The following is a 23,284-nucleotide window of genomic DNA, read 5'->3' as shown; positions in this document are numbered from 1 at the left end:
GGAAAGAAAACAAAATCAAACTAGAATTAACTCAGTAAAATTTCAACTTGCAAGCAGTGCAGCAGTACCTTTTTCTTGCTGCTTCATATACAGCATTATCAGATCTATTTAAAGGCCTCCAAATTTCACTTCAAGTTTCCATTAAGAAAACAATTTTTAAAAAGTTGAAGATGCTTATTGTATGCTAGTTCCCCACTTTGATGGGAACAAGACTCATACACAACAAAAGAGTCATTATGTCCAATTTCACTAAACAAGGCTGAGCAAGTCAGATTCCCACTTCACTCACATGTACTTTAAAATAAACTGTCATGTTTTGCCCATGCTTGCTTTCTACATATCTTCCTTCTGAGATATCCCTCTGGCAAACCTTCCTTAAAATTTTCTTATGCTGAAACAGCTCCTCCTTAGTATTTACAGACTGTGGAAGGCAAGTATTACATGCATATGTGCATACATATGTAAACGTAGTTTGGTGTGAAATGCTGTGACTCGTACACTTGTGTGCACGCTCAGCACAAAGCAGCAGCAGTGAGCCTTGCCAAGGGCCAGCCATTCCACTTGTCTGATCCGAGTGTCCACATACAGCTCCAAAGGGAAATTTAAGCAACATCCGTCAGAGGAATGCAATCAGCAGACAAGAGGCACTGAACAGCACAGGAGACAAGTAATGCACTGGCACAGAAAGGAGCTTTTTGGGACAAAAGCTGGGAAGCTGCAGAATAGGCTAGCATCTGCCAAGCTGCACAAATTAATAGTTTCACATAGTATCTGCTAACTCTACTGGAGTTCTGAAACACAGGACTGAAAAGTTGCAGGTTTTTGATTCTGCTGCACAAAAATAAAAAAATAAAACAACGATTACAACTCTGCAACCCCAAAGTCAAGCATACATTATTGGATGGAAGAGCAAGATGAGAACACAAGGAAATAGTACTTGTTAGCATGACAGGGTCTCACCAGCAGATGTAATTGTTGCCCAAACTTTGTGAGCATTAAGGCAATGAGAGTAAGGGTTTGATGACGGATAATAAGATAGTTCACTCTATTGTATTCTCCACAGTCAGGAGAAGTCAAGCATAAACAGGGAGGTCAACTGTCAGTTTTAAATGAGGTAGAAGGATGATTAAGAGGCAGAGGACCTTTACCTGCAAATACAGATTTAAGGAGACCTTTAGAAAGCTTTTTTTAAAGCAACTCTTATTCTGTTACACTCATATTTGGCAGGCTTTTATTTTTTACCATTACAAAGGCTTCATGGTTGTGGAAAACAGAGTAAAAAAGGACTTACCCCGAAACAGACAACAGCTCTTGGTTCTATTAACCCTGCAAGCAATAAAAGAGCTGACTTTTCAAAAAGCAGCAGAACTAGTGGTTTGACCTTTCCAGCTCTTTACTCAGGAGAGGATGGGAGTGCTAGGGAATGCTATCCCGCAATGTAAGCTGTGATACTGTGTCACTCCCTTCAAAACAGATGCCACCACCATGCTCTGTTAGCACTTAGGCTTAACACTTCTGTCTGGCATCCAAGAAACAGCACATGAGGAATTCCCCCCAGTTTCATTCCCTTGGAACTCCAGGGAATGGAGTCCCTAGGAGGTTACAAGCACCCCAAATGACCCACACAGTTCTGTAATCAGTCTTACAACACGCACGGCGAAGTGGGAGTCCTGTTGAAAACAAAACCAAAGCAAAGGCTGGTATCTACAGTCATGAGCAAACACAGTATTTCCTTTTCACAATAGCATCATCTAGACGAGGAACAACCTTTAAAGTATTCACAGATATGCCCTGAAAGACAAACTCAGTATGTGCTTCTGAAGTTGGGTTTTTTTCTCATAAACATTTCTTAAAAAAAATTTAAAAATCCATTTTTCACTAAACACAGTCACAGAAACGTCTCTTGAACACAAAAGTAATTTTGTTTATTCTGATTTTATCTCTACCATTACATGAGGGCTGTCATCTCCATTCTTGATTTCTATCTTCAACAAGTTTTTAAAACAATTAAACGCCCTCAGGCTATGACTTTTTACATGAAGGTCGAAGTGCACAAAAGACTTTTTATGAAAACTGTCCAATTAGTCAGTTGATTCATCTAAGCTGCACATAAATGTGGCGCCACTTTCTAACAACTGAGAGGAAAAATGGAAAACAAATGTACTGCCCTCTGCATTAGCCTATCTACAGCACAGCTCCAGTAAGTTATGGACCGAGGTATGGTTTTGTGCTTGCACAAGAGCAGACTGGCTACAAGTACCTGGGCCTTTAACACACTCCTAAATGCTGTGTTACATAAAAATATATAACTGCGTAACACAGCAAAACAAAGTTGCCACACCTAAGTTTATCAGCATTTGCTAAAATGAAGAGGTAGACAACGACCCAGGTTACCTGACCTCCTCTGAATGTTCACAGACATTTCTAATACAGCTCTCAGCTCCTTATCAAAATCATAAATTGTAATGATACTGCTCTTAAAATCCTGCCTCTTGCCATGCTGGGGCATGGTAGAAGAAAACTGTGAATCTCCTTTAACACAACACTCCACTATTTACTCAGCATAACCACTTTGTTCAGTATGGTCCCCAGGCCAAAGGAAGAATGAAGCTCCCAGAGTCCAGTCTCCACCATACATCTAAGATTACCAAGTGATCAGCTGTGGGTGCTGCAGGTGCCGGTTGTACTTGACCCTTTCCTCCACACACTCCTGGCTACTTTCCTTACATTAAGCAGAGCTTGTTGGGTCTACCTATGAAAGAGCTGAAGCTCTGCTGAGAAAACCAACCACCCTAAAAAACTGAATGGAAGGAGTTTTCTGCTGGATTAACTTTTTGAACTCAGATGGCCAGTAACAATACAAGGCAGGCAGCAGAAATGTGAGCCTGGAACACGGGGAGGGAAGCTGAACCAGCTTCCTAGTGGGTCAGCCTTAGCTATCTTGTGAAATCTCACTCTGAGAAAGCAAGGACAATTAAAATCTAACACCCATTGAAAAACGAGTACCATCTCTTAAAGATTAATGAGGAAACCCTCTAGCTAAGTCTCAGAGCAACAGGAAGACTCTGTCTATATTCCTGGACTCAAGACTGTGAGGCTGTTTTGTCAGCATAGCTTCAGTCATACAAGACATGTGGAAACACAAACATCAGCCAAGGATAGATAAAAAAGTATACTTAAACCTCCTGAGTCCACACCACTCTAGCTGCAAAACCCTGTGGTGTAGACTACACATGCTTTCATTAAATAGATTTTAGTAGCCAAGCCCCCACTCACTCATGGAAGCAGCTCCCATGTGCTGACGTTTGCCCTGCTGTTAAGTGAATTATGACAGGGGTTCATTTAAAAAAGAACAGACTTTAAGAGACAAGTTCTCTCAAGGTGCACACAGTGAACAGCATTTTCCTCTGTGAAAGAGCATCTGTGAATAGCTGCTACTACTTGAATAAAGTTTTCTCACAAATGCCTTTGCTGCTCAGAAAGCAATCTGTGCATGAGACAGAGATGCAATGTATCCTGGTCTGCTCTTCCAACTTCCCTGCAACCTCATCTAGGACAGTTCAAATGACCAATGCGGGATCTCACCAACACCACAGACAAGGACAGCTTCTAGTTCAGCTCATGTGAAGCTGCTCCCTGTCTCCTGGGGAACTGATCAATGGAAGAGGCAGCCTTTGCTCCTCGCAGAGTGCTGTCAGGCTGTGGCACAACTGAGCGCAGGTTTACAAGGCAACACACCTAAGGCTAAAGTTACGGTCCTCGGGCACAAACCACCTGTAACAAAGTTCAAGTCCTGACCCGAGCGATCATCCTGATCCTTGTTCAGAAGGCAGGCTGACACGTACCAAACGCCCAGGAAACTCTGGGGTAAAGCAGCGCTCAGCAGGTCCCCTTCACACAGGGATACAGGAGGAACACGGTGCGCGGCGAGAGAGCCGCCACTGCAGAGCCGCCCGCCCATCCCCGGTCCTGCTTTCCTCTCAAAAGCTGAGTCTGAGTCCAAGGCAGTGAGCAGGCACTGCACTGGACTCGAGGCATAAACACGCTTTACTCAGACTCATCAAGAGAGCATAAACAGACTCCGAAGACGGAGCGAGTGCTGCCGAGCATCACCGCCCCGGGAATACACCTCCCGAGGGGCTGCCCGGGCAACCAACTGGTGCCAGGCGGAAAACACGGAAAGTTGTCCTAGCGTTTCAGAACCGCGGGTAATAGCGGGGCAGCCGTGCTGCGCAACGAAATGCGGCGAGCGCGTGTGTGTTTGCGCGAGGTAAACAAAGCCCCGCCGGGCAGCCCGCAACGTCCCCTCCCGCCGAGCGACCGCGGCCGAGCGGCCGGGCCCGCGCCGGGGCACCACGGCCGGCACGGCCCGACCCGACCCGACCCGCACCGCACCGGAACGGCACCTGCGCCCGCGCCAGGGGTCGGCGGAGGCCGCGGCGGAGGCCGCGCCGGCAGGGGTTCACCCACCTCGTCGCCCCACTTGAGCACGTCCTTGTGGCGGTCGCGCAGGGCGCGGTAGATGTGGAGGAACTGGAGGATGCCGTGCCGCCGCACGTGCTCCGCGTACCGCCGCGTCTCCTCCCAGCTCAGCGGCGAGCCCTGCGACAGCAGCCCCATGCCGGCCGGGAGGGGGGGAGGCCAGGGAAGCGAGCGGAGCCCGAGCGGAGCCCGAGCAGAGCCGGAGCGGAGCGAGTGCGCCCGTACGCGGTGCTCTCGGGGCCGCGGGTGCGCTCGCTGCCGCGGCGGCGGGACCGAGCCCGGCGCCGCACGTGACGGCGGCCGCGCGTCAGGCCGTGACTCAGCACTTTCCGCCGGCAGGCGCCGCCCCCGCCGCGCCGAGCGCGGGGCTCAGCGCGGCCTGGCGGCCCCGGGGCGCCCCAGGCCCGGAGCGGCCGGGGAAGGAGGGGAGGGAGCGGCCCCGGGGAAGCGAAACCCGGCGAGCCACGGCGTCGGCAGTGCCCGTGAGCGCCGCTGCTCCGAACGTCCGGCGCACGCCCCGGGCACGCGGGAGGAGGCGCCGCTCGCCTGCGCGAGGCGACATGGCGGCGGGAGGGTGTCCCCCGGCCGGCCGCGGCAGGACGCGCCACGTTTGGCCGGGCCGGTGTTCCTGGTGGAAAGGGACCCTCATGGGCCTGAAAGCGCCGAAATAAAGGTCCTGATTGAAAGGCCCCACGGCGCGGATAGCGTGCGAACGCTGCTGTGTATTTTACAGATCAGAGCACAGTGCAAAAGCGTGATGCTCGGAAGGGGTGGAGTGAAATCCAGAGAGGTCACACCTCGTCCCTCATAGATCCTCCTCTGCATCTCTGCGGCTCCGGAGACCAGGTGTTATGGTATCAAGCATAAGCCCAGCTCGTTAAGATGTTGAAAATGAGTTTGTTACCTGGGAATTGTTCTGGAGGGAATTGCGACAGCATTGTCTCAGGAAAGGGGATACGGGGGCGTGTCAAGGCGTGTATTTTACGTTTGATAAAATGTAGAAGGCCTATCAGTGCTAGTCTTCACTAAATGAAGAGACAAAAGGCACTGAACGTTAACATGGAGTGAAAGTTTCTCACTGCTGAGAAGCAGAAATTCATTACTCCTGGAGCCTCGTTGTTACATCCACAGAGCTTGTCATAGGCTGCAGGAACAAGCAGGGCTGGTATGTAGTAGGATAAGCTAAGGCTTTGAGAATTAGTAAGGTATTTAATTTGTCATATAGCCCAGTAATGGATGAACTGTATTATTAGATATTTCATTAACTAATGAATGACTATACTTACGAGAACTGCTTAATTGTCTTTATTCCAGGATATGAGGTGCCTAAAGGATAGAATAAGCTGCCAAGATAGTAGAATAACAAAACTAAAATGCATTAGTGGAAGATATCAAATATTAAACGACTCGAAAGTATTTTTAATAACTAAGTTTGTACACAAAGGGCAGCACTGACAGAATAAGAACAATCAGTAATCATTTAAATTACAAATATTTAATTTATAATGAGCTGGTTTTTAGGAGCTCTTGTTTTTTTAAAAAATACCCTCATGTTTTTGGCTGAAATTGTACAGGCCAACCTGATTGAAAGCAGTGCTGTTGCTGGAACTATTGTAGATCTGGAGATGGATGGTTGAGTTAGTTTGAGGGACAAGAAAACAATATTTTCTTCTAGCTAAAAAATCCCACAGCCTTTTTTATTTTTGAAACATCAAGAGGCCAAAAGTCACACACTTGGCAATGGCATTCTGATGAGGCATATCCCTGATGTGAAAGCCAAGCTGTACTTTATTTCAGATCTAAGGGGGCAAAGGGATTTCATGCACTGCCCTGCATGTTTGAGGGCAATTGCACCAAAATATCAAGATTCCATGTAGGTGCCACCATGCTGCCATCCAGCCTCAGCTTTTCCACAGCTTTGAGTTAGAGCTGAAGCACCTGAGGAGTCCTGGCAGTGACAAGTAGCAGTGAAAGCCAACAGCTGTGTTAGCCCTTTTCTGGCTCTTGGGGCAGCGAGCCTGGGTCTGGAGCAAACCTTCTTGTATCAGATCAAAGTTAACATTATCATCTTATGAATCTGGGCCAGCCTGTCTGTATGTTTTAGGGTCCATGCTCTTGGCTCACTTGGCTGACAGCAAGAGCCCTGTGTTACTGAGAAACTTTTCTGGAAGAATTGGGTATTTGGTATGATACCAGCTGCTTTGAGTGTGCTGGTGTATAATGGACTGTAAATATTTCCAGCAACATACACAACATTTCAAAATTAAGATCAGTTTTATTATATCGCATGCTGCTATTATGCAGTCTGTACTCTTCAACTGACCACTAATGCTACTCTTTAACCTGCAATTCACATTTTCAGTGTCTTGTCTTTCTCAATATTTAAACTCAGCTAATTTTTATGTTATTTTAGTGCCAATATCTGCTGTATTTCCAGTTTCTGTGTGTTTAGTCTTATCAACTGTAGAGCTAATACATTGTTTATAACAGAAAATCAAGGTATTTTCTTTCCTTCTGCACCAGTAAAACTGATGTAAACTCTTCTCACACTGTAATGTCTAGCATAACAGTGTGACAAGTCAGCTCTGTTTATGAAAAAGCTGAAGCTTTTTCCCCTCCAGCTCTAATGTATGTGTTCTGACAATGTGGGCTGATCCATAGTGGAGGACTAAGCCACTCTAAAGTTGACAGCATCACATGCAGAAGCGTTCATTTGCACATTGCCTAAAATATGACTTCAGGACTAACCACCATTGTATAATATCTGCCTACATGCTTAATGTTGTATAATTACTTCCAGTACACTGAGTATCATGTATAATTACTTCCAATACACTTAATATGAAAAAAAGCATCTCTGAATATACAGGCAGTACTTTGGATGATATTATTAGTTTACTCTGTACCCGTATGCCCAGCCCCAAGACTTAACTAGTTTTTCTGAACAGTCCAAAGGAAATCATTGAGGGAAAAGGCTGATGTACCTGTAATTTGGTAGGTTGATCAGAGGAGAGTATGTGACTTGCCACCTGTACAGCAAGGAGCTGTTTCACATGTTCCTGCCTTTCTCCACAGAGGATAACTCACTTTGTGTTTTGAATAGCTGCAAAGCTATTCAAACAAGCTGCCACTAAATCTAAATAGAGTAGCTTGGCTCTTTGAGAATATACCCACTGGGAGAGATGAAAGATATGTAGACTCATAGGTGAGACCACTCCTACAGAATCCTTTCTTTTACTGTCTGTCAGTAATAGTAATAAGTAACAAGCAGATGTCTTGTGATAAGGCTGTTATTAGAAGGAAGAAAGATTTGTCTTACTTCATGAATCATCTGCAAAAAAGTTTTAAAGCAGCTTTGTTCAAGGTGATTGTTGAGTTGGCATTGCTGTATATTGTGTTATTCTCTGAGTAAAATGAAAAGACTTCAAATGAAATAATCCACTTTCAAAGTTTTGGAATGGTATGTTTGGTAGAAAAAAAATCATTATTTTTTTTTGATCAAAATTTTATGCTTCCTGGTCTATAATTTGTCATGTGCACTTGTATCCATCCACCAGAATTGACTCAGGTGAGCAGCAGATGCAATAACTGTTTCCTTTTGAGTGAGGAGGCCTCCAGGCATTTCCTGAGGCACTGGAGAGATCTGTGCTCAGGCAATTATTTTTTGATGCAGAAAGTCTTGCTGACTAGCAGGTTGGAATAAATTATCTGTCTGGGGGGAGAAGGAAGTCAGGACACTGAAAAGATTCAAGTGAAGGATCTTCTGACCTATCTTCAAGTTAAAGTCTTCCTGCTCTGCATTGAGAAATATGATTAATGGGGACTTATTCTGGTCTAACTAATAATGCTTATTCCTCTCCAAGCTAACTTCTTAATTAGTGTATGAAAGACATTGTTGTGGCTTGTCAGTATTTTTCTTGCTGTTACTTGATCTAGAAATTACTTGTAGCATTAAGTTATGGCATGAATCTCAGTGGTGCATTTCTAGGATTTTTTTGGTGACTTTTCATTCATAACAATTGGTTTTGAGGGTTGGAGTTTTTTACTTCAGAAAGGCTGAATTGTGCATTTCAGTCTATAAATGCCCAGTTTCGTGTATTTATGTAAAAAGTGAATATATTCACATTGTTTCACCACTTTGGTCTGTATTAGCATGTTCCTTTTGCAAGGAACTTGAATTGCTCCTTTCTGAGTAGCCCACATATTCTTTTGCTGTGTCTGTGCACAGGACATGATTATGGTGCCTTGACTGAGTCGGGCATATCTAATCATGCCATGAATGCTGCTGGCAGTAATAGCAGTTGTAGTGTGTGAATTATTCTGTGTGCAAATTGCTGAGCTGCTTCCTCTCAGAGTGTTCTGGCATGGTGACTGATGTCCCTTGCATTCTGTTCACCTTTTCTCCTGCCACTACCAGTTCCCTTGGAGGTGCACTCTCCTATCAATTCAGCTGTCACTGTGTCCAGGTCTGTCCTAAAGAGGCTCCTTGATGATGTCCACAAGACACAAAGTATTCCAAAGAAAGCAAGAACTTCCAAATTATTTTCCGGTTTATTTTCTTTCCAGCATCTTCTAAGATGGAGACCCTTTATTATAGGATTATCTTTATATTCTTTCCCATAGGCTGACCTGTGGGATTTTTTTTTCTTAGAAGATAACTGTGTAATATAAAACAAAAGAATGTCAGGTGCTCAACAGCAAAGCCAAAGACTGATTACCACCTCATCCTCTGCATGCTGAGCTGTTGTCTTTAATGCATCACTTCGTTCTTTGTGAATATCAGAAGCAGTGAAATTCATTTTTAGACATAAGAAAAACAGGGGCTGAGTGCAAAGTCCTTCCAAAGACTTTGTTGATGATTAAGCTTTACAAAAGCCTGAATTCAGTGTGTATTTTAACAAAGTGACTGAGTTCCTTGGTTACTTGAATTCCCACCACAGGCAGGAGTGTAGGAATGTGCACTTTTTTTGCACACGTGTATCTTCTTGAAGGATGATACACCAGAAAGTCCTAACTCCATCATCAACATCTCCTGAGAAGAATCCACAAACCCACAAATATTAGTTGAATGTGGGTTGGAATACTCAAAAGTTAGCTGAAAAGCAGAATAAATAAATCACATTTTTCCCTTTAGCAACTGTGTCATCTTTCTTGCCACACTCAAGCTGTAGCATATTTTTTACAGAAAGAAGTTTAGCAGCTTAGAATAAAGTACTGATCCTTAGTGAAAAAAATAGTAGAATTCCTAAGTAAGATGCATTAGTAGCAGCTTTTATATCTATTTTAATACCAGTTTTCAGCCTTCAGTTTTTTACAGGCTGGGAAGTAAAAGCAGAGCCAGTGCACTGCCAGGTATACCCCAGGGCACCAAAAGCCAGAGGGGCTGTAGCACTGTCTTGTGCTCCTGCCTTGGTGTGGGCCAGGACGGGTGGCCTGGGCTCAGTGGTCCCTCCCTCTTGGAGGCATATTCCTCTACCAGGCAGTGATCTAGAGCCACAAGCTGTTCCCATCCTGGGAGCAGCATGATGTGCCTTAATGTAGTGAAGTCTCCCTGCCAGAGAAAACAGACATCTGAGAGCTGTGTAGATATTGTATATGAATTTGATTCTTCCATACCCACATTCCTTCAGGTCAGGTCCAGCTCAAGATACTGAACTGCCACAGTATTAAATCTGCAAATCTGGTAATACCACAAATTTCCCAAGACAGGATTTGTTTTTTTCCCCCCTTCATGTATTAGTTCACTGCCTGGCAGCTTGTGTGTTGCAGTTCTGTGTGCTTTCATCCTTCAATATTGTTACTGCAGTGTAAGTTATGGTTCCTGGTGGGAATAAGTCAATATTTACAAGATTGCTCATCGTATAGGCTTTGGTCAGGTAACAATGAACCAAATGGGAATAATCCTCTTGCGTTTCAAAGGGCTGTATCTCCAAATCTTTAATGGCAAAGTATTTTCATTTCTTCTACTTCATATTGTATATTTGATTTTATATTGAGTATAAAGTTCTATTGACAACTTGAAAATTATTGGAAATGCATTCCCCTTGTCTCTATGAATGAAATTGGTTGGTAGATGATTTTTAAAAGAAGTCAGACAGAGATGAGTGCCAAATCAAAACAGTAAGAAGAAATGATGGCAAAAGAGAACATTTAGAGAGAAACTCAGTATTTGCCATGACATACCTTTTGAAGGTTACTGTTAACACCATTCATACCTCCTAGGTGTTTCCACCAGACCAGTACTTCTCAGGGTCTCTTCCAGAGGCAAGTTACAAATGTTTTGGAGACTCCATTTCTAAGAGAAATCAAATTTAAGATACTGAAAATACCTCTTGTGAAATCTCTCTATGTGGACTAGTTGATACAATTTTAAAAGTTGGCCTAGTACTTAGAGTTACAGCACTTTGTAATATGTTGCTGTTATTTATAGCACTGATGAGGAACTGGTAAGTGGTCTTGTATACAGGTAGACAAGCAGAGGAAGAGAGATGTCAGGCTGCTTTGTGAGGGATACAGAAGGCTTAATTTAAATACCTGAAATAATTATTGCTTACCTTACAGCTCTAGGGGCTGATGCAGTTCTCTTTGAGTAAGAGCCTCAGTTTCCCATAAAGTCTGCCATGGAATTACTGCATAAGAAACAGTAGTGACAGCCTGCCAGGGATGCTGGCAGTGGAGAGTGACAAGCCTGCCTGCGAGGAGAGGCAGCCTGTGGGTTGCAGAGGGCTTTGCAGGCAGGTACACAACTTCCCTCCATGCTGTGCCCCGCTGCCGTGCCCCCCTTCCAGGAGGGACCCCCAGGCAGTGAACTGGGCAATGGTTTGTTAGATACGGTTTTTGTCCTGCACTCTGTCATCCAACTGCATTTATCTATGTAGCTAACAGGAGCCAGGAACTGGTTAGTGGCATCCCTGCCCTATGGCAGCCTTTAAGCACTCCTGAAACAGCATAATTGGTGGGCTGCAACCCCACAAGGCATTTAATACAGAAACACCAGTGGCTGAGAAGTGGATGGGAGAGCACTGGGTCAAAGAGGACTGTTGGAAAGGTCAGGGCTGCTGAGGGATGTGTTGGTCTGAGCTGTATATTCCCTGGCAAACCCCTGGTGTCAGACTCAGAGATGGATGGTGGCCTACTTACTTCCCTGCGTAGAAGGTCAGAGGAGCAGGTAGATGAGGTGTGTACTGTGTCCTCACCTCTTCTTAGACTTGTTGCCTTGGGAGGGCTGGCAAACCATATTCTCCTGGCCATTCACCAGCTGATATTAAATCTATGATGATAAAGTAAGAAATATACACAAAAAGCTTTTAAAATAGTGATACACCTTCATATAATCGAGTATGTATTTTTAACCTTGCTTTGCACGAGGTTCACACTTCAGTTGCTTATATTCCCTGTTTCGGCTCAAGCTCTCTAATATATATATGCATTCAGGAAGATTTTTTCTTCAAGGAGGAAACAGTTAAACCTGAGCAGGTGAGGTAAGGGTTGGAACCCAAACTGTGCTTGCATTACCAAATTGCTCAAGGCTCCATTGTTCTAGTATTTGAGGTTTATAGAAAATAACTGCCTGGTTCCTCTCCTATGCCTGTAAATGATTATATGCCTCACATTTCTAACCTCTCTTGGTACTGCCAGTAACAGCAATACAGCCTCCATGTGGTAACCCAGTTGTTCACATCCATAACTTCTTTAATCTTTGTCCAAATTCCCATTTCTGCCAAAGAATGCATCAGGCACCAAGATAAGACTCAGGGAAATGTAACCCTTGCCCCAAATAACCTGTCATGAACTGTAATGTTTTATCACAAGAACTGTACTTTGCACAGCTGTGTAAAAGAGCAACCATCTGCCTGCCAAACTTGCAGTGCTCCCACGCTCCATGGTGCTGACACCAGGACTCCCAGGTTTTGCCTGTTGGATTAGCTGCTGCCAGCCAGTTCTTTCCAAAGCCATGGCTGTTGGATGGCAGCAGCAAGGCAGCATTGTTGGGTTTGTGCCCTGCACAGATCCGTGCATGGTGCAGAGCGGCAGAGATAGCTGCAAAGTTCCCTCAGTGCAGGCTGTTGGGGGCATACAGCAGCAGAGCGAGAAGGAAGAACAGCAGATACAGCCAAAAGATTCCATGCTTAAAATAATTCAGTCTAATGCTAGTTATAACCTCCCTTTTAGTGTATGTATGGGTGCAGGTTTTGGTCATATGGATCACTCCCTGAGAAACCTTTGTTCTCAAATTTCTCATGAATCCAGTCTGCTGTAATCTTCTTTTTCATAAGAGCTGTATAATTCTGTGCCCCTCCACCAAGGAAAAGCCTTTAACTATATCATGAAATAGTTGTTCAAATTCCCAAGTAGAAACCTGTGTATTACTACATGTAACAGAAGATTGAATTTATTAATAAGCCTAAACATGTTCCAGGCATCTTTAGTAAAACACACTGTTAGCTAGCTCAGCAAATACTTGTGAGGCTGAAAAGCCAGTTTGCAAATAGACCAGCTGTATCAAGAAAGATGACATTGGTCTTCCATTGAATAGTTCATGTATTTGAATAATTTTACATTCCGTTTTTATCTTTCTTTGGCAGCTTGTATTTCTGCTTCAGTTACTGAGAAATGGGTGGAATATAAGCTGAATAGATCTGTTTTTTCCAAGTGAGAAACTGAGTTATGTGAGGGAACATCTCCCAGCTGCTGTCTCACTGCTGCTTCCACATGCTGCATAAATACCACTCTTGGAAGTAGCTATGGATCATGGGCTGCAGGGTCTTTGGTGGTGTTACCACACTTGTTTCTCAGCCTTTGTTGTAGAAAGATGTGGTCCTAAATGACTCAGGAGGTTGTTGAGAGTTAAGTTAGGGATAGGTTCTCAAAGACAAAGATGCTACAACTAAACAGACACATGCAGCTCTCAAGGGATGGCTAAGTGCTTTGGAAACACCTCAGTAGATACTACTCGACATTTTAGGCCTCTAAAAATATTGAAAAGGTAGCTTTCTTTTGGAGTTCTTGATGTTCACCTTATCACATTATTGCTCAATCCTTTGAGCCAGGCTATATAATTACGGTCAGGCTTGCAGGTGGCTATTAAGAGAAGCCTGCAGGACACATAACAAAGAATTAAAGTGTCTGCAGAAAAGCTGCACAGGTAGAGTTACATGTTTAGGCTTGAGATTGTCTAACAGCTCATTTCCACATAAAGACGTTCTGTGCCTTTCTCCCTGTCCTCCTTCTGCCTTGGCCTACCTCCCTTTACGTGCACTGGCTTGTGTTTTCTGACCCTGCACCAAGCCAACTCTAATTGCGGGAATTGAGAAGAATATTAAACTGGAAAAAAGGTGAATCGGTTGTGATGGCACATGGAGTTGACTCAAAGCATGAATGTACTGATGAGCACAAAGCTAATGCAAAGGATGTGACTGGAACTGGATCTGGGGAAAGGAAGAGAAGAAAAATAAACAAGAGCTTTATAACAATGGAAATCTGGTTAATGTTCTTTGTGGTAAAGTGCCACTATTCCTAAATAACAAATGGCCAAATTCTGTTCATGCACAGTCCAGCATCATCCTGCCTATACATGTTACCTTTGTTTGTCATTATGGATTTGTCTTTCACAGAGTGGGTACAAGTGGATAAAGCTGGGACTGCAATATGACAGATCAGTCAGTGAGACACCAGCAGCAAGGCTTTGCTCTGAGGAAAGGTGGTCAATAATATTGGCATATTTTGTAATTTTGCCCCTCAGCTCTCTCCAGGAGGTAACAATCTCTCTTGCCAGCTCCATGGGACCAAGGTAGGCTTTCTTTCTCCTTTATTTTTTTTCTCACTTTTTTAGCTGGTTTTTTTCCCCTATCATAAATTCTGGAAAAAGATCAGCTTTCCATCTTCCTCTCAAAAATCTGTAGGAAAGCAAGACAGCAAATAAGTAAATGGCAATGAAATGTACTGCCCATGAAAGATTTAACATAATTCAGTTGGGGGAAAAGGAGGAAAGTTAATGGTTGACAGCAACTAGTAATCACTCCAGCATTTCAAAGTGTTTTCCAGATTAACTGAAGACATTTTCTGTTTCTGTTGAAGTCAAAGACAATATTTTCATTGGCTGCAGTTGGGGCAGTTTTAATCCCTTAAGTTTTGAACAGTCCTGTTTTTTAATCTAAAATAATAAAGTATGATATTCTTTCAAAACTGGGTCACTTATCTGATGTGTGGATTCATCATTCATTTTGACACTTATCTGATTGTATCCTCATTCTTCTGCTGAGGTTAGTTTAAAAGAAAAGGCACCTCCCAAGCCACCCTCCCTTGAAATGTCATCTGAGGCTTTCTTTTTCACTTTTTAAGCTCTGTGGAAGTACAGCCCTATTATAAAAAAAGCACAGCAAGAACCCATCTTCCTCACACAACAGTGTCTTGGGGTGAACTTGGCAATAACTCACCGTTGCCTCTGGCACCCTGCTTTGGCTGGGCAGGTGCAGTGGCAGGTACGAGGGAGCATTGGGTGCATGGCAGCACACAGGCAATTCATGCCAAAACACTGATGTGGGGAGCAAGGCAGATGCCTGGACATGAACTGCAGAGGGTGTCCAAGACATCCACACAGCGCTGAAGATACAACATAGGAATTGCTGGACCTCCTTGCCCTCTGTGTTGGTGGCTGGAGGCTGGGTAGGATATGCCAGAGAACTCAAGAGGGCATCTACATGTGAAAACCTGCATCTTTGTTGAAGTTCCCCTAGAGCTGGTATGTTAAGAAGTCATGGGTGAAAGAGCTAACCCACACAGAGAATGTACTTGCTGGTTTTCCTTAACAGATTCTCTTCTGAAACCTTTACAAGGATTATGGCTTATGCTTCTTTTTAAACAAATGGGCTATTTGTGCTGGTTTTTATCTTTGGCATAGCATATTGGACCTCTTGGCAGCCTGAAGGTCAAGGTTCTCATGTGCAGTTGCCACTGCCTTTCAGGCAGCTCTCAGCCCAGTGCTTCTGGTTGCACAAATGCATCCCTCATGTTCTGTCTCCTGGAAAACTGGAGGAATGGTCCACCTTCAAGTGAACAGATTAGCCAAAACTCAAGGACAAATCTGTCCTTGAGGTAGACAGATCTCCTTTGAAGAAAGGAGTTCTGTCTTTGTGTGTGTGTGTAGGCATTGGATACAGTGGTCTGTCCTGGCATAGATCAGAAGGAATTTCAAGCTTTCAATTTCATATTTTCCTATGATACCTGTGTATCATAGGTGTTCTTTGTAGTCTGTACTGTGAAAACATATCCTACAGTCAGTCAGTCAGCCTGAGGACATTGATGTAACTGCCCAGTGAGAGTAAAAAATGTGTATATTCTGGAGTTGAGCTGAAATATGCTGCTCTCTGAAAGGTCAGCTTTTAGGGTTGAGTGGAGAACTTTCAGCGAGGGTAGGAGTACTGCCACAGTAAACACAGCTGGACATGACTGTGTCACACAGGCTGGGGACACAAGACCTGAAAAATAGGTTTTCATAGTTTGCTTGGTCTGTATATTTTAGTTTACTGTCTTGGATTACTGAGTCAGAACTCAGCTGCAGTTGAGTTGAACTTTGAGAATAATTACATAAAATATTACATTTTAAATTTCCTATTCAGAGCTGTACTGGGAGTGAGTTCAGTAAACAAAAGAGGGTACAGAAGATCAGTGCTAATAAAAATCCTGCCTAGAATCTCATTAAGAAATTTCATCTGTTCCTGTGTACTGAATGAAGTAGGGATCTCTTGAAAGAAGCACGATGCAGTTGTATCATTAAAAAAGTGTATCATAATATGTACAAAACAGGATGTCACATTAAAGGCAAGCTTAATTCTGGTATTTCATGACATTAAAGGGATTGACTTTGCAATAGTAATTTTCTTTCAGTGCAGGGCCATTTTTGCTTGGGTGGTGTGTGTGAATAACCTCATAGGTTCACAAAATTGGGAAGGTGAAAATGCAGGCCTCCTATGTATACACATGTATACTCATGTTGGCATTTATGTGTTCATCAGCAAGTTAGGATGTTTTTGATTCAGAACACATCCTCTGCCCTTTGAACTGCACTCAGAGAAGGCTTTCCCAGGGAGTCAGCGCCAAAAGGATGCTACGACACGTGTTCCCATTGCCTTTAACACATAATATGCTGATAAATGAAACTTGTTTATTCCCAGCTCCAGAAGAAGTTGAGATGAACTGAGATGAACTGTCTGGCTATTTGCTTTTCATAATTTATTTGTGATAAGTGTGTATCTTGTGCCATTGGCTCCGTGTGCTGATCCTTGCCGTGGAGCCTTCAGAAGAGCATAAGGCTCGCCCAGGCAGAGCAGCTGCAGCATTGCTGCATGGGAATGGCACATCTGTCAGTCCCTGCTTGGTTCACAAACCTCCCCAGACTGGAGGAGCAGGGCCTCCTGAGCACTTAAAAGCCATATTTGTTGTGTCCTTGGAATGTGAGGAGTTTCTCATATCGTGCAACCTTCACCTTCCCAAATAGGAGATTCTTCATCAAATTCATAGTTACCAAAGAGCTTCCCAAGGGACCAATTGTAGTCTTGTCAACCTAGGAAACAGCATGTTTCCCACCCAGTCACGTTCTCAACAATGACTGAACCCCTCCAAAAAGAAGGTGTATTTCATGTCTTTTCTTGTTCTCAGTAATGACAACTATTTTTGTCAACATTTTCTAATGACAGGCACTCTTAGTGATACCAAGGATGAAAATTTTCAGCTGTGTGGAAGTCTTGCAAAGTCAAATGAAGAACTTCATGTGAGAACTGCTGGACACTTCTTCCTGTAAACACTGAGGCCAGATTTGTGTATGGTACCAATCAGAAAGCACTGATAAATTATTGATTTCTGTCCTGACTTTATAATTCCTTAAAGAATAGAACTTACTTTTGCCTGCTATAAAGACAGTAGCTGCTATTCAGTAGCATACTGTACTTGTGAAGGAAGCAAGTTTCTGCATCTCAGATTTCTGCATTTGATAAGTTGTCCCACTTGCACACCAGCTTTCTTAAAGACCTACAGAGCTGCTCAGCAGCAGAATCCAAAATAGAATTAAACCCAAGAGAGGAATCAGAAGATAGAAACTGTCCTACTTGATGGGGAAATGTTTGATCGACTGCGCTAAGGATGTAGTTTATTTTAAATATTCTCATCCTTTTGAAATACTAAGAGATCTAGAAGTAGATACTGCAACTTTGAAATGGAACATTGCTATTTGTGGGGATGCTACCAAAAGTAAATGTAATTGCCAAAAATACACAGAAATATTTAGTTGCTTTTCAGCAAGCACTGACCAAATAGAGGAGCTCTCCTGGATCAAGCTGTATGTTAATTACTGACCCATCATTAGGGTCTTTGTTTCTGAAAGTTTAACACCACTATTTTATAACAAACCTATAAGATGCTGCATTTTAGCAAATACTGACCACATTCCCCATTCCCGCTGTCAACCTGAACAATTCCATCTGAACAAAATAACTGTTCTCATGCTCCCCTAAAATCTCTGCTCTCTGCTTTGATCTTAGGCTGCTTGGAGTTGAAAGCAATTAAAATTTGTGGATGTGTTTCTTTGTATCGTTGTTTGGCCATACTATGGTTATATATAATCAATATGGTGTGTTTTCCATGGTAAGTCACATCAATATGTGGCAGCAGTGCTATGAAAATCAGGTTTCCAATTCCTTGGTAGTCAGGAATTTCTGACCCAATATGATGCTATTTGAAATCATCTAAAAGTATCAAATATTCTGTAAGAAAATAAATGAGCAGATCCTTTTTATCAATTCATTTTGTTCTTCATCAATTCATCAATTCATTTTTTGGTTTTGGATGTATCACCAAATGAAGCCAGAAAGATAAGAATTTATTTTTTTTCAGAGAAAATTCATCCATTTCTTATCTTTGGAAAAATTTGGCTTGTCTCTATCCTTGAGTGATGTCATGTTATTTCTCTGAGCTAATAAAAAAGACCAGTGACTCAGCATCTGTAGCTTATAATTCAATCTCAGGTGAAAAGTTTGAAGAGCACGCCAACATTTCATCCTAATGTTAATGTATTATCTTCAGGAGAGACCAAGGGAGCCTCCTAGAATGCAAAACATAAATACATTTAGCCATAATTATTTTTAAATTCTCTGCTTGTTTTTCAGGTGGCACCTGTTATTCCTAAATGACTTTAATTCTTCATTTCAATTGACAGATCAAATTTGCCACCAACTCTGCCACTTTCCTACCAAAACTGTAGGAAACATACTAAAACAGAAAAAGGGATAATTATGGCAAGAAATATTTTCTCTTCTGGCTGGTGAGTTGGTTTATTTTAATCTTCTGCACTATCAATTATTTCCAAAAGCTTCAAGTGGAAAATGCGGATGTAAACAGAATTTTGGTACTCCACAGAGCACAGCTTGCACAGGATTTTCAGGAAAAAAAGTAGTTTCAGGAATTAAACTCAGGTGACTTTCTTTTTAATTGCACTTAAAAGTTGTGGGGAGAAGGGGGGTGCACAGACAGACGAGGCAGCTTCAAAGTATTTGTGGGGAGGTCACTGTGCAGCAGCATCATTTTCCATAATTTCACCAGCACAGGGCCTGGCTGGTCCAGGAGTCCTCTTGGAGCAAGAGCACCTTGTCTGGGTCTCTCTTGCCCATGTCAATGAGGAGCATCACACGTGTCATGGTCTGATACAGCTCAAATCTATTAATTCATTTTGCAGAGGGGAGAACGAGAGTTTGTCATGATGTTTAGTCACTACTAACTTGAAACATAATTAAAATAATAACACAAAAACCTCTATATACTGTGCCCTCAGGGTTGCCATGAGGCTCCCATGCAATGCAGGCAGCTGACAGCTTTGTTTAGCTTTTCAAAAATCTGGTGACTTTCTGAATGCCTTCAGAGCCTCCTCTCCCAGCACTTTCAGTTTACATTCCAGTTCCAACAACAGCTGCTCTTTTTCGGCTGTATGACTTGTGTGGCCCAGTTGCAGAAGCAGATGTGCCCTCCACACTCATGGAGAGAAGGCTGGATTGCTCTGCTAGGGCTGAGAAGTTGGTTCAGGGATAGGAATTGTATTTTTAAGCTGACATTTGCCAGAGTTGGTGCTAGAAGATACAGTGTTGCCTCCCTCGCCTGCTCATTCCTACCCTCTCCCTTGAGTTTGCACAAGCCTGGTCTGAACAACAGAGGAATTAATCCAGCTGAAGTCTGAGCCAATGGGAACAAAAACACAAGCTGTAATCTGGCTCGGGTTTGTGATGTGGTTTTCCATCCAGCCATGTGGACATGTGTGCCACCGGAGGCAGAGCTGGAGGGGAAGGAGAGAACTGTCTTTCAGGGGACAAGGGAGGAGGATGCAGGGTGGTCTCTGGGAGCTTGTGCTTCCTTGCGAGGTGAGGTCACATGGGATGGCTGAGCCTGGGGGTAGCTGCTAACCTGGGGACAATGACACCCATCTCCAGCAGAGCTCTGTGAGCCTTCGTGAAATTTTTGTGATCCTTACTTCCCTGTGCTGGGATGGTGCACACATGAGCACCAAGCCCCACACCACAGCATGCCACAAGCAGGATGGCAGTGCCGGAGCAACAAGCATGAGCAGGAGCCCTCAGACAGCATTCCCCAGGCAGCCACAAAAATTGTGGAGATGGGCATGTGGCAACCTAGGATGAGTCTGTGAAATGGTGTGTAGAAGATGCTGGGAGGTGCCCCCAGCCCAGCTGTCCTAGAATTTCACTCACAAGGTAAGTCATGAGCATTTATTGTACAACTTGTGTTCAGGGTGGCTTTTCACAATGAAGCTGCATAAAATTGACTTTTTGTGTGTTGAGAAACCAAGTCAGAGTTGTGGGGCACCTTTGCATCTACACACAAGCCCGTAGTAGGGATTTTGCAGGCTAGCTCCAGGGTTGGAGAAACAGAGGCGTGTGGAAATTCGGGCTGTCCTCAAAAGAGGGCATTGCAAGGAAAGGTTTCAAGGTCCTTTACTAGTTAATGGTTGTTTTCTCTGTTTTGCAATACAGAACAACTAAATATTCTCATCTTGTTGGAACCAATATCTTGTGTGACTTCTCTTTCATCTTCTTTCTTTCATCACCTTATCTCTGACTAGAAAAATATACATTAATTCCTAGAAAAGCTTATAAAAACCAAAAAGGTGAGTGAACTAATGTCACTGTGGTAGAACAGGGCAACTTGTTGGTACTTGCTGTCAGTGTGCATTGATTTTATCTGGTGGGAAGATGGTGGTGACACCAGCATCGAGGTGCCTTGCTCTAACAACTCACACATGTACAGGGGCTGTTGAGAGCTCAAAAAAATTGGTAGAAAATGTAGCATCTTCCTTTCTGAAAATATGCACAAATATATTTTTGTTTTCTCACTCTTCCTATTGGGAAGATTTTTTTGATATTTCAGCCTAGCATTCAGATGAAGGAAGACTCAGTGATCACAGTGTCCATCCATCTGTCCCACTCTAAAAACTTTTAAACAAACCACCACTCTTTAACATCATGAGTGACACAGAGCTCAAAAGAATTAGAGTAGGATTCATTTCACCTAAGTTTACACTTCTGTAGTACCAATGTTTCCATCTGAGATGATCTCTTTGGTTGTCCTTACAGTTAGTGGAGACCAGCTGGCATGTTTAACCATGATTCCAGTGACCTGATTTAGATGTCTATTGTGAGACGGGATGAATCATGGACTGAAAGTGCCTTTCTCTCTTTTCTGCTTAGTTAGGATGACCATCTGAGATGAAGAATAGTGGGATTTTTAACACGACTCCTGCAGACTGTCTCTACATAAGAAAGGAAGTTTAATGAGGCAAAGGTGAAGTGTGTGCTCAGTGGCAACGGTTGGGCCCCTCACCATGGGTATTGGGCTGCTGGACAGAACATGCCCCTTGTTAGGGAGCCCTTCACCTAGGTGGTATTTAGAGGTCATGAGAAGAAACATGCTGAAGAAGTACAGCGGAAGTGAGGAGAAAGTAATAAAGAGCTTTAGGGTCAGGAGAGGTTATTGTGTTGGGCGAGTAAGAAAATAAAACACGAGTTCAAAATAAACAAGGCTTCACCAGGCTTACTGCTCATGGAATTAAATGATTATTCCCAGAAACTCACTACAACTTTGTGTGCTGTAACTGCTCAGATAAAACAACTTCTAAAATAACCCTTTCAGTATTTAGAGGTCAAGCCCTACCTCTGATCAGCTTATGATGCAACTTAGTAATTTTCCATTTCCATTTTCAAGCACGCGCTTTTGATGCTTTTTCCAAGAAGCACTCTCTCTTCTCTGAAAAAGTCATTATAAACACCTCATAGCCACCTAATTATTTTCTCTGAAAGTCCTCAGGCCTGCTAAACTCTTGATGATGGTTGAGTGGTTGGTATACTAAAACTGCTGCCTCAGATTGATTGTTTCTGTTTCCTGTTACTTTCTACCTCATGGCTCCCAGTCCAAGAGCTTCTGTTCAGAGCATTTCTTTGTTGAGCACAATAGATGTCTTTAGTCAACACACCTGTGTCTATAAAATTTATGGTAATGCAAGTAAATAAATGTGAATGCATTACTGTACTAGTTCTGTCCTGAATGTGTGAATGTTAGTGGTGTTCCTTCTAAACTGAAGGGTCTGGAAGTTGTTATGACAATGTCTCTAAAACACGCTCACCACTGCAAAGTTTCCTGGTTAAGCTCGGCACCCAGTTGTTTGTGGAAAGAGATTGAAAAACAGGATTGAGCTGCACCTGGAAGCGGCAGCCATGGACAACAACAAAGGAGGAAACAAAACTGAAGAATGTGCCACATCATTTGCTAATCCCTGTGATACTGTTGAATGAAAAGTCACCATCACCTTAATAACCGTGGTAACAATTTGTGCTTTGTCACGGTGACTCTCAACCTTTTGTAAATCAGGGTGTTATTCAAGACTGGCCTCAGTGAAACTGCAGTTGCTCCCACAAGCATATTCTTGTCTTAGGATCACTTCTTAATGCATATTTATTTAGTAATCTACTTCCTGGGAACAATTCCATTCATGTTCAGTTTTTCATTATCAGCAAAGTGTAACTCATTACCCTGTTTTTCAGAAGGCACAAATGAGATAGCAAGTGAGCTAGTTGCTAGCATAAAGCCATTGAGTGGGTCAGTGAGTCATTAGCAGAGTAGTTTGAATGGCAGGCAGGTTTTGTTTTGTGTTTCATTCCAGCAAAAACAAAAGAATGCAGGCTGGGAGAAAAACTTCAAAATAAATGAACTGGAACAATCACTCCCAAGCTGATCTTGACCAGAATTTGGTCCAGAGTCTGATGCTGAATGATGATCAGTGAATGCCAGATCCTCATTTCACCCTCAGAAGCTTCCTTCTCCATAAAACTCTGGCAAGGTTGCTGTCTGTTGTCCATGATACCTCTTCTGGGGTATCCTCATCTTCTTCATGGGACAGCAGAAGGAAGCATGGCCCATGTGTCATCCTTGTTGCCATCCTCTTGCAGAGGGAGCAGAGGCCTTCTGGTCATGGTATAAATTAACAACTCATCCCTCAGCATTTTCCAGTCTGACTGCTTCCATTCATATCCTTGGTTATTAATACTGACCGTTCCTTTGCCCTCATTTTACTGTTTTTTCTGATGTTCCTAAACACGTTCATTCCCGTGTCACCCATAACTACCCATAACTACAATTTTTGTGCCTGTATGCTGAGGGAGGGCCATAGGGCTGCCTTCCAGTGATTTTCTTGCAAAACACAAGTAAGCCACAGTTAGGAAAGTTTGAATGCAGTCTCTAAACACTGAGCTAC

At 43.2% G+C, this 23,284-nt stretch overlaps 1 protein-coding gene across 3 annotated transcripts in view; it reads right to left on the bottom strand.

Moving 5' to 3' along the window:
• The window catches only part of GCLC (glutamate-cysteine ligase catalytic subunit), a 37,008-nt gene extending 32,388 nt beyond the window's left edge, over window positions 1-4,620 (bottom strand). For all 3 annotated transcript variants that reach the window (XM_069011427.1, XM_069011429.1, XM_069011428.1), the window contains exon 1: window positions 4,471-4,620. In XM_069011427.1, coding sequence (XP_068867528.1) covers window positions 4,471-4,620 — 150 coding nt within the window. The remainder of the gene's footprint in view (window positions 1-4,470) is intronic.
• Window positions 4,621-23,284: the final 18,664 nt, after the last annotated feature.

This window comes from Aphelocoma coerulescens, chromosome 3 (genome assembly GCF_041296385.1).
Source record: "Aphelocoma coerulescens isolate FSJ_1873_10779 chromosome 3, UR_Acoe_1.0, whole genome shotgun sequence".
Lineage (NCBI taxonomy): Eukaryota > Metazoa > Chordata > Aves > Passeriformes > Corvidae > Aphelocoma > Aphelocoma coerulescens.
The sequence above is the reverse complement of the archived record's forward strand: the minus strand, read 5'-3'. Positions and strand labels throughout refer to the sequence as shown.